The 12281-nt window shown below is 47.7% G+C and overlaps 1 protein-coding gene across 1 annotated transcript in view; it reads left to right on the top strand.

The window, feature by feature from the left end:
* LRP1 (LDL receptor related protein 1) overlaps positions 1-12281 on the top strand; it is a 392141-nt gene that overhangs the window by 282221 nt on the left and 97639 nt on the right. Inside the window, exons 26-29 of the mRNA XM_042447614.1 lie at positions 325-529; positions 1902-2066; positions 4478-4722; positions 6707-6838. Coding sequence (XP_042303548.1) covers positions 325-529; positions 1902-2066; positions 4478-4722; positions 6707-6838 — 747 coding nt within the window. The remainder of the gene's footprint in view (positions 1-324; positions 530-1901; positions 2067-4477; positions 4723-6706; positions 6839-12281) is intronic.

Here is a 12281-nt window from a genome sequence, read left to right as displayed (position 1 = left end):
CATTAATCAACCAGGATTTATCTGAATACTATGGTTCTGGAAGAGAACCAGTATTTATGTTAGGGTTGACAATTGCACCAGAAGTGAAGTAACATCAATTCTCGTTGAGTTTTTAAACCTAAAATTCAAAGGTTTTTAGCTTGAAAATCAAAGTTTTTCTTGTGTTTGGGGTGTTGTGATCTGGAGGAATGCCAAGCAGTTTGGCAGTGTGGACATACTTATCCCACCACAATTTATGTGATTTAGATTGTCAGATGCCACCAATATTTTGTACAGTGTGTATATCTCCTTGACCTGCTCCCTTCCCTCCTTTTTCTCCCACAGCCCTGACCAGCTTTGAAGTGGTGATCCAGTATGGGCTAGCCACTCCTGAGGGACTTGCTGTGGACTGGATTGCTGGCAACATCTACTGGGTCGAGAGCAACCTGGACCAGATTGAAGTGGCCAAACTAGATGGGACCATGCGGAGCACCTTGCTGGCTGGAGACATTGAGCACCCTCGTGCTATTGCCCTGGACCCAAGATGCGGGTATGGTGTAAAGCAGAAAGGAGCCAAGGAGCACAGTTAACATCCTGAGAACAGCAGCAGGGCTGATGCTACTCCTTTCTTTAGGTCCCTGGGTTTGAGTTTCTGCCATAGCTTGCCCTTGTGGTCTTTGTGACATTCATTGTTAGACCTTTGTCACATGTTCACTGGCTTCTTTAGGAGGAAGCAGGGAGCTGAAGGAATAATAATGAAATTCAGTCACCCCTCCACATTTGTGGCTTTGACTTTTGCAGATTTGATTATTTGTGGATTTGATTAATATTTTTTGTCTTTAGAGTCACACTGGAGGACCTAGCAATTCCTAGAGAAAACACTTTTCTAAACATTTCTAGGTCCTCCAGCATGATTCTGTGGTCAACCGCTAGCAGATGTTGACCATAGAATTATATTGGAGGACCTAGAGATTCTTAGAGAGGTGTTCTCTCAGGTTAAAAAATAGTGGGGGGTTTTATTTGTGGTTTTTCACAAGCATAGGGGCCCTGTTCCCCTACCCTCAGCAAATGTCAAGGGCCCACTGTATTTGAATAATGAAATAATTTAGAGGACAGCTGTGCACATCCTGCACTCTGATCCAAATATTGCAAAATGACATTTTAGTAATGGGAGCTGAATTCAGCATCTTGTCCATAATATCCACTGCTAGACTCTGAATGTGTTTGAGCTTTTTTTTAAAAAAAGGGAACTAGGTTTCTGGCTCTTAAGGCCCCAAAGACACATTTCAAAATGATATGTGTAGTGCCTGGTGAAACCTTAGCTGCCAAAAGGGTTCTGAATCAGAGCTCCTTTATGACTCAATGCACATTTGTGTCTCTTAACATCAGGAAGCAGATTGGGTGTTCCCTGCAGTGTGTGTTCCTGCTAGAAATTGCTTGTTTATAAAAAAAAATTACCAGAAAAGAGCAAGAGAAAGTGGGAGACCTTTTGCAACCTTCCCCAGGTTGATTCTATTCTTTACAGGGGGAACAATTGCTCTCTTTGTCAGAAGCAGATATCTAGAATATTCTCTCAGCAGTTTTCTAAACTTGGCCCTTCTGATGGGAAAAAGTGTTTGTTTGTGTGTGTTTGGGGGGGGGTGTTAACATTATACATAAAGATTGTGTGAAGACTGTAAAGATAAGTCATGCCCTTTCTGATAACCTCCCTGCAGGAGCACGTCATGCTGTTTTCTTTGTTCATATAAAGACAGCTCTAGATACAAGAACTAATATCTGAGGATTGATACTTAATCTTCTGACAAAGGATTAGCATCCGAAGTTGTGAATGCTGTTAAGAGCTAAGGTGTTGCAGAATTTCAAAAGGCATTCAGGGTCTCTCACCACTTGAATGCCTTTTCCTTCTTTTTTGTTCTTCCCAGGATCCTCTTCTGGACAGACTGGGATGCCAGCCTCCCCCGTATTGAAGCAGCCTCCATGAGTGGTGAGGGCCGTCGTGTCATCCATAAGGAAACCGGCTCAGGTGGCTGGCCTAATGGTCTCACTGTGGACTACCTAGAGAAACGCATCCTTTGGATTGATGCTAGGTGTGTGATACATTTGCTTCAAATATTTTTGGGGGAGTGATGGCTGTGATGGTTGGATTTTGTTGTAGTTACTAGTGATTTTGATTTGTCCTGTCCCTAGGAAGCCAGTCAAACTGGTTACCAGTTTAATCATATTCTGTACCACAGTTTCCATGGACAGCTGCTGCTCCAATACATTTTCTCCCCCTGTGGTTTATTTATTTATTATTATATTTATTTAGAGTATTTGTACCTCTCTCTTCAGTCACAAAGGCTTTCAGAGCATCTTACAGATTGCTAATTGGAATAATTTGTATTAGTCTCATGGGTGATTCCACTCAATCAGGGGTCAGGCAGATGCCACAATGTTATCTAGTCAATTAGATAAATAACGTTATTGGTGAGGGCACTTGAGACTGTGGGAGGATATTCATCTATTAGAGCAAGATAAAAATGCTCAGAAATCCCCAAAAATGATCTCGAGGTTATAGAAGGCATTCCCAACACATTTGGAACACCCCTGGGCCTCCCAGGTGTCAAGTTTTGCAAAGAATTATTATTATTATTTTGCCTCAAAATGCCCTCTAGGAGTGCAGGAAGATGCCTCAAACATAGCTTCAATTGTCCCAGAGGGTGTTTGGGGCTAAAACAAAACAAAAAATGTTTGTTTATTTATTTATTTGTGGGAACAAGAGCAGTGGAGGATGCAGCCCTCTGAGCTCTCCTGGAGACCTACTGTGGTCCCCCAGTTTTCTACAGTTGCCCATCCTGCACTTAAAACAAAGTACTGTACAGCTAAAACAGTTTATAGTTCAAATGTTTTCTTAAAAAAACAGTCAAATTAAAAACACAAATTTAAAACTGTTTTAAGGCATTTAAAACATAGTAGTGAATAAAAAAAATACATCACACTCCACTAATAGTATCTTCTGTAAGAGCAGAAAGAGGGGCAGCCTAGTCTTCTGTGGGATGGCATTCCACCTCCTGGATGCAGCCATTGAAAAGGCTTTCTCTGTTGTTTTCACCAAACCTGCCTGAGACAGTAGTGGGGCTGGCAGAAAGCCCTCCTCCAACGATCTTAAAATTCAAGAAGGCCATGCAGAAAGTTATGGCCTTTCAGATTGTCTGGGTATAAATTGTATAAGGCCTTATAGGTCACAGCAGGCATGTCGAACATGCTTGTAAACTGACCAATAGCCAAGTCAGCATCAGAACAATCTAAACAAGCAAGCATTTTCACAGCATAGTTACCAATAAAGTGGGAGCATTTTTTCCTGCTAAAAACATGCTTAATCAGAATAGTTTTGCCTCACCTGGCTGTTTTAGTATTTTGAGCACAGAAGGATATAATAATAATAATGAAAGAATACATGAATACTTGAATTTAAACATTCTGAGGTACTGAAATACAGCTACCAGAAATGTTTTAAATACCCCTGCCATGCCATATACAGTCCCTCAAGTGTGCCTGTCACATGTGTTCAGTTACTTTGTTGGATAATAATTACTCTTTTTCTGTGTGTAATAGAACCCCTGGGCTTTTATTGCCTTGGGTGAGCTGTAATTAGTTAGTTTAGTTAATATATTGCTTCACACAATTGGAAGCAAACCCAGAGAGATAGAAAATAAATAAAATACAAAAAACATATATAATAGCATATTCATTAAAATATACTATAGGTGTCTATCCAAAAGATCGTCTAAAGCTAACCAGCATAGGAGTGGAGAGCAGCAATTACCATCAAGGCAGTTAAAGCTGCCCAGATGCCTCAGAAAATATAAACAGGTTTATCTGGCACTGAATAAGTAACAAAATATCATGTAAGCTTCTGTGGGGGAAACTTTTCATAGTCAAGGGGCTAATACAGATAAACCCCACTGTCACCTTCCAGAAACATGCAATAAAATTTCCACTTTTGTCTTTCATGCTAATTACCTGCATAGTTGCTATCTTATATATGCAGTTATATGTGCACATGTATGACTGATAACGTATTTGGCTAGTGCACTAAATTGCTTCCTTAGTGTACAGGTTGCTCAATAAATCCCCATGTTGTGTGTGTGTGTGTGTGTGTGTGTGTGTGTGTATTTAACAAACTTTCGAGCAATGTAATATGAGTATGTCAACTTCTGCCTGAAATGGCAACCAGGAGTGCTTATCCTTGAACAAATCTACTTGTAAGCAGATAATGCTTGCCTCTATCTCCCCTTTCTTATATCCCTTCACCCTAAAAACCCATCCTTGCTTCCTAACTACTTCACCATATCTACCATTGCATTGTTGCTCTTTTCTGGTTGGTGAGGAGAAGAATCCACAAAGATTAGATTACTGCTCTCTCACATGAATAGACACAGACCCTGTGACTTGCTTTTGTTGTATTTATTTCCTGGCCAAGGCAATAGGCTTGTTCATGTGTCCCATTCTTCCACAGGTCGGATGCTATCTATTCTGCCCTCTATGATGGCACGGGTCATATTGAGGTGCTGCGAGGACATGAGTATTTGTCACATCCTTTTGCTGTCACCCTTTATGGGGGTGAGGTGTACTGGACTGACTGGCGCACAAATACCCTGGCCAAGGCCAACAAATGGACAGGTCACAATGTCACCGTTGTGCAAAGAACCAACACTCAGCCCTTTGACTTGCAGGTCTATCATCCTTCCCGCCAGCCTCAAGGTGAGATGTGACAAAGGAGAAAACAGGGTGAGGAAGAAGCCATGGGGAATTTTCTGAAAACAGAGAGCAGGCTGTAGTTTGCTTCATTCACAGCTACAGTTCAGGTTTCAATGTGCAGACTTGGAGCCTATTTCAAGCTGTTAGAGGGCTGATGCAAGAAGGCACTGCAACAGTGAGGTCTCCTGATGCTTAAATGATAGGACTATAGGAAGCTGCTTGTACCTGGTCAGATGATAAGATTATCTAGTCTAGTATTGTCTCTTCTAATTGACAGTATCTATCCAGGGTGTCAGCAAAGGTCTTCCCTATCCTTTGCTACTTACTTTTTCTTAAAACAGTATGAAAGAGATGAAGATATCCAGATATGTAAAAAAAAATTGGTTTTGCTCCCAAAGGTAGACCAGTTGCTTTTGGGCAGAAAATGTTTGTTCGGGATTGCAGACTTTTCAAAAAAACAAAACAAAATAAAAACTCCTTGATTACCAAATCTTGCATATAGCAACTGTTAGTTTCCAAAGGAAGAGGTTAAACATCATATAATTGCAAAAAATATATTTGTTTCCCTCAAGACCATCTTAATCATAGAGACTTGTCAAACAAAACACAGGATGTGTGTGAATAGCTGAACTTGTAAAGCTGAGGAGCCCTAAAATAAGGGCCTTAACTGGAGTTCATTCCTGTGCTTTAGACTTCAAACTTGTGTGACACTTCCTATGTTTTATTTCTGTCATCAGGTTGCCATGATTCAAACAGCCTTAACACACAAAAGTCTGTAAGAGCATAATGAGTATCATGCTTTACATCCTCTTGTCAATATAGTCTTTCAGGGTTCCCCCCCCCTTTTTTGAAATTGAGATGCTAGGGACTGATTAAGGGACTTTCGCATGCAAGCATGTGCTATACCAGTGAACTGTAGTTCACATGGTGACCCATTTGATAACTTTTGCTTTTGCCTGTAGATGTAAGTGGGTGCTCTAGTTAGACTTGCAATAGATAGAAGAGTGTGAGCCAATGGAAAACTGGAGCTAGAGGTTACAGCTATGAAATTCCTTGGGGTTGCTGGGTTGCTAAATATTGGCATACTGTTGGTTAGTCCTAACTAGAGTTGACCCGTTCAGTCAAGTGTTGAACAGTGAGTCACCACATAGGTAAATCTCACTGTTCTGGTAAGTCTGCTCTAGTTAAGATTAACAACAGCTTTTAGATCAAGGTTTCTTAATTTGAGTAGATGCTCTGAATTGCACCATCATTTATTCTAGGATCCTTCGCCATTTTGAGATTTGACCTTGGCATTTGGTGCATTTCTGATGGGCTAGTCCCTGTTGAACTCTTGTGTGGTAGATAAACCCAGGACTTTGTGTGGTACAGAGATAATAAATCAACTTTGTGTGTTCAAGTCTAGTAGCTAAAACCCATGCAAGCCTTTGTTGGTTAACTTAAAGAGAAGGAAGAGCAATAAGAATGAGAATGTTTATATAATGCTATCAGTCTATACAGCATTTAACAGTTAAAGATAAATGTATAACTAGTTCAGACCCTGCCCTAAGGACTTAGACGTTTTGTGTTGACATTGGTAAGATGAGTGAAGGGAGGCAAATGTAAAAGGGAATTAAAGTTGCAGCTGTGTGTACTTAGGCTTCCTTACAGTTAAGCAATTAAAAAAGACAGCCAAAACATTTGACGATTATAATACACACAAGTTGCTTTTGCAAACTATAGGGTTGGCTTTCCCCATTATTCCATAGTGTCAATGTACCAGTCTTGTATTCCCAGTGGATCTGATGGACACAGCTTGAGAGAGCAGAAATCCAGTCTTACAGTGGCACACTAATCAGAAATCCAGATCTCCTTTCCCAAGTTGGGTTATGTGCCTCGTGCCCTGAATTTTCCCAGACTGAACCCTGCATAATCCTCTCTTTAGGATAGGATAGAATGTAAGACAAGAGAACCACTTAACCTTGTGCCACTTTATTCATTATTCCAGTTCCCAATCCTTGTGAGGCCAATGGAGGAAAGGGTCTTTGCTCTCATCTCTGCCTCATCAACTTCAACAGCACCTATTCCTGTGCCTGTCCCCACCTCATGAAGCTGGACAAGGACAACATCACATGCTATGGTAAGTAAAAGGCAGAGGTTTTGTTGCTCTTTCAGTCCCAGTGTATAGCTGTGGAGAAATCTAAAAGAAGCCCCATCCTAAAGGTAATGGAATTTGAGACAACAATTCTGTAAAATATATTCTTCTTCGTGGTCTCTGCGAATCATACAAATGGGTTTCACTGCGCCTGCGCAGTGCTGTTCGGATACTTCTAGAATCACTGGGCAAAGTACACTTTGCAACATATAGAAACTTTTTGGCGGTAACCCCACCCCCCTCCTATAAAGCCCCGGTTCCCGCTCTTTTTACCCAGTTCCATTTTTTCCGCCGCGTTTGGCTGCTGTTTGGAACTTCGCTCTTGTTAGCTCGTTTTGGATCACTGTTTTTTTGACTCGGACTGTTTTTTGGACTTTGGCGTTTCTTCTCCCCCCGTGTACTGGACTCCTGGACTGTTGACCTTGATTGTGGAATTCGTGTTGGATTTGACGACCTCGGTAGCGATGTCTCCTCCGTTCAAGAAGTGTGATATTTGCGGGGGGAAAGTGCCGGTGCAGGATCCCCACACCTCCTGCCTTTTCTGCCTCGGGAAGGAGCATGATGTTAAGTCTTGCTCCCTCTGCAAATCCATGTCCTCCCAGGCCAGGAAGAATCGCAAATCGCGGCTCACCTCAGCGATAGCCCAGGGTAAGATCCGGGAAGGGGATCCTCGCCCGTCTTCGGCCCCTGTGGCTCCTGTGTCGGCGGCTCTTTCCGCCAGAGATGGCCCGGCAAGTGCACCCCCGTCAACTTCCGATCGCTCTGGGGGGCCCAACCCCAAGGCTAATGTGGCCCGTGGATCTGCCAAGCCCAGTGCCACCACCAAACCCACCAAGCACCCACATAAATCTGGGTCTGTGGGTATGGCCGCCGCATCGACTTCGTCGCGGAGTCGGGAGACCCCTTCTAAGACCTCGCGGCCGGCATCGGAGCACAAGCCCCGCAAGGAAGCTCTGTCGGACCCGAAGGATGGATCGGGTGCTGCCAAAGACACCGCCTCCAGGGCGAAGACAGCCCCCCGTAAGGAGGATGCGCCCAAACCGGGTGGAAGGCTCACAGAGTCGCCTATCCCCTTCTTCTCTCCGGATGCTCCACGGGGCTCCGCGTCATCCAAGAAGAGGAAGGCATCGGATTCAGCTTCAGAGGCTACGGCTTCCAAGAAGTCAAAACACTCTAAGGATCGTCCTCGCAAGGAGCCTGAGGGAACTAAGGAACCAGAGCGCCCGACCCGCCCTCGCATCCGGACGGATTCTCCAAGGCGGGACACCCTGTCGGTTGTATCCGATGACCTTCATCCAGGGAGGCCCAGCAAACTTTGTCGACCCCGGGACCTTCGGCGACAACAACCGTGCCCTTTCTCCTCTCGAATGAGGAAGAATCCCGGGACAGACTTTCGAGATCTCCTTCTTGGGATTTGCCCTCGCGGTCTCCATCCCCAGCGCTTCGTTCTCCAGCGCGGACTGAGCGGCCCCCGAGGTCCTTGTCGCCAGCGCCCCTGTCTCCTTTACCGGTGCCCGCTGATGATGGAATATTCTACGACTCCGAGGCAGACCAGTTCTACCAAAAGGTGTCCAGGGACGTCGCGATGTCCAGGGTGCCCTCTCGCGATCGCCCCCGTGATTGTCCCCGAGAGGTCTCGCAGCTGGAGATACGCCAGCGGGACCCTGTTCCAGCTTCCAGAGCTGCTTTGCTCCAGCCATCACCGCGACCAGCTGACAGACCTAGACGCAATATCGTTGTCCAGGTGGAGTCCTCCGATTCCGAGGCGGACGCTTCGGTCGGGACGGAAGACCCTTCAGATGTGGAAGACCTCCCGCGTCAATCGCCGCAGGATCTCCACTACCCAGAGGCGGCCTCCCCATCGGATGATGTCCGTTCCTTCGCGGAACACATCATTAAGATGTCCAGGGCCCTGGACATCGACCTGGTTTACCTGGAGGCGGATGCAGCAAACCCAGTCGAACGTCGGGTCCATGGCCGGGTTCCAACACCTCCGTGTGTCCCGTTTTTGCCATCCTTGGAAACGATCCTCAAGCGTTCCTGGGACTCTCCTTCGTCGCCTCTCGGGCCTCCACGGAAGATCGAGTCGCTATACAAGGTCGCGGCTCCCAATGCTCCGTGGCTCATATCGCATCCTCGCCAGAATTCGGCTATAGTGGAAGGGGCCCAACAGACCTCCACCCAGCGCCAAACCACCTCACCGGTTGATAAAGAGGCCAGAAAGATAGACGCCCTGGCCAAGAAGGCATATGCAGCAGCGGCACTGGCGGCGAAAGCCACTAGTTACACGGCTTGCATGGGAGCTTACGTCCAGACATTGATGGAGGGCATCTCCCCGATTGTGCCGGAAGTTCCTGATGAGGTGCGGAGGACCCTGACCGAGATCAGGGATGAGACCCACTCGATTGGCAGCTGGCTGATCACTGCGGCTAGGAACGTCACGGAATGCGTTGGAAGGGCTATGTCGGCTTCCATTGCGTTGAGAAGACATGCCTGGCTCCGCGGCTCGGACCTCAATCAGAGCGTGAGATCCACAATCGAGGACATGCCCATCGATGGTTCAGGGTTGTTCCACGCCGATACGGACGAGCGGCTCAACAAGAAGTTCCGCATGAAGGCGGCCGCTCGCAAGCATGGCATGTCCACACCGGGCTCCTCTTCCTTCCGCAAGCGTCTTCGTCCCTGGTAACATCACCAAGGTCAATTCCAGAGGTCCCCCTATCAGGAACGCCAGTTCCATCAACAGGGGTCACAGCGGCAGGGCTACCCCTCTCAGCAGTCCTCTTCCTCGGGCCGTCGCAACCAGTCTCGGTACCGAAAGAACCGCCGACAGGAGCCCGACCAGGGGAAGAAAAGGGCATGAAGATCCCCAGCGCACTTCGCCTCCTCCAGTTTGTTTTTTCTTGACATCCTTAGGCCCTTTGCCACCACATGGGCCTCCATATCTTCCGACTCTTGGGTCTTAAACATCGTCCGAAGGGGCTATACCCTCGAGTTCGAAGAGCTCCCGCCCACCGGAGCTTTTATTTCTACTGCCCCCTCGGGCACCCTTCTCGATGAAGTGCGCTCCCTCCTTCAAAAAGGGGCCATCTCTCCCTTGTCTCCGGATTTGTGGCCCAAAGCCTTTTTCTCCAGATATTTCACGGTTCCAAAGCCAGATGGAGGAATCAGACCCATACTGGATTTAAGGGAACTGAACTCTTTCTTAAGATATAAACGTTTTCGCATGGTAACGTTGGCTTCCATTCTGCCTCTGCTCCAGCAGGACCTCTGGTTCGCGATGGTGGACCTGAAGGACGCTTATTTTCACGTCGGGATAAGAGAATCCCACCGCAGATTCCTCGCCTTCGCCATCGGCTCCGTCGCCTACCATTACAATGTGCTCCCATTCAGTTTGGCCACAGCTCCTCGAGTCTTCACGAAGTGCATGGCCCCAGTGGTAGCCTATCTCCATCAGAGGGGATTCAGCGTCTTTCCTTACCTCGACGACTGGCTGCTGACAGCCCCGTCAAGACTGGAGCTCCAGGACGCAATCCGCTTTACTCTAAACCTCTTGTCGGAGTTGGGACTGGTAGTCAACCTGGAGAAGTCCCACTTGACCCCATCCAAACAGGTCCGTTTCATCGGCTCCGTGCTCGACTCCGAAGAGTCTATGGCCTACCTTCCTCAGGACCGCTTTCAGGCCCTGTCAACCGCAGTGCGCACCGTCTACTTGAGCAGGAGACTCAAAGCCAGGGATATCCAGGTCGCATTGGGGCACATGGCCTCCACCACATTCGTCACCCCATGGGCACGACTGCGCCTCAGGCCGCTTCAGTCATGGTTCCTCTCCGTGTTCAACCCATTGACAGACTACCAAACAAGTGGCTCACCGTACCGAGGGCCGTGACTTCCTCCCTCTTATGGTGGCTAGACTCCCAAAACGTGTGCATAGGTATGCCCTTCGTCCAGCCTCAACCACAAATGACCCTGACGACGGATGCGTCGATGGAAGGCTGGGGTGCACACCTTCGGGACCTATGCGTGAGAGAGAAGTGGTCCCTGCAGGAACGTGCGCTTCACATCAACGCGCTGGAAATGTTGGCTGTCGAGAAGGCTCTCAAAGCATTCGAATCCACCGTCACAGGCAAGGTGATTCTGCTCAGGACCGACAACACAACGGTGATGTACTATGTCAACAAGCAGGGAGGCACCAAATCCAGAACTCTCCTGGACATCACGTTGAGGATCTGGGATTGGTGCATCCACAGACACATCCTCCTCCAGGCTATTCACCTACCAGGAGAAGAGAACACCCTAGCGGATCAGCTCAGCAGGACATCAACCTGCCACGAGTGGAGGCTTCATCCAGAGACTGTCGGCGACCTATTTTGCAGGTGGGGAGCTCCCCGGGTCGACCTGTTTGCGACAGCCTCCAACAGCCACTGTCCCCAGTTCTGTTCTCGGGTGCGACACGAGAGTCCCCTCGGAGATGCATTCGCCTTCGACTGGTCCCGGGAAATGATTTATGCCTTTCCCCCGTTTCCACTGCTGACCAGGGTGGTGTCCAAGATGTCGAGGGAGAGAGTCGACGCGATCCTCATCACCCCGTGGTGGCCAAGACAGCCGTGGTTTCCGCTGCTTCTGCACCTTTCCAACGGCGAGTTTCTCCGGCTGGAACCGAGGCCAGACCTTCTTACCCTCCAAGGGGGGAGGGTTCGGCATCCCGACATTGACTCGTTGCCGATGGTGGCTTGGAGGCTCCTGCATTGACGGCGCTGCCACCTTCGGTGCGGAGGGTGATCCGTGCCGCGCATAGGCCTGCGACCCAGAGATCATATGCCTCCAAATGGAAGAGATTCCTTTCATTCCTTGCTGAAAGGAACCTGTCGCCTGAGAGCATCACTGTGCCAGTGGTGCTTGATTTCTTGATGTCACTGGTGGAGGCGGGCCTGTGCCTTGCTTCCATAAAATGTTACCTGTCTGCTATTTGTTCACATTTTCAATATGATGGTTTGCCTTCTTTTTTCAGGGACCCTCTGGTAAAAAACTTTTTAAAAGGATGCAATAACCTCTACCCACAGGTTTCTCTCCCTGCCCCGGCTTGGAGCTTGGAGGTTGTATTGGCTGCCCTCCAGTCCAAGCCCTTTGAGCCCTTGGCCACAACAGACTTAAGACTCTTAACCTGGAAGACTGTTTTCCTGGTGGCCATCACCTCGGCTCGTCGGGCAGGAGAACTTTGTGCCCTGCGGAGGAATGAACCTTTCCTCCGGTTCCACAAGGACAAGGTGGTACTCCGGACTGATATCACCTTCCTACCTAAGGTGGTATCCCTGTTCCACATGTGTCAGGACATTGTGTTGCCGACCTTGGCTTCGAACCCGACAACTGTGGAGGAACGTAGCCTCCATATGCTGGACGTTAGGAGAGCCTTGGCCTTCTACTTGGA

This window comes from Sceloporus undulatus, chromosome 2 (genome assembly GCF_019175285.1).
Source record: "Sceloporus undulatus isolate JIND9_A2432 ecotype Alabama chromosome 2, SceUnd_v1.1, whole genome shotgun sequence".
Taxonomy (NCBI): domain Eukaryota; kingdom Metazoa; phylum Chordata; class Lepidosauria; order Squamata; family Phrynosomatidae; genus Sceloporus; species Sceloporus undulatus.
The sequence above is the reverse complement of the archived record's forward strand: the minus strand, read 5'-3'. Positions and strand labels throughout refer to the sequence as shown.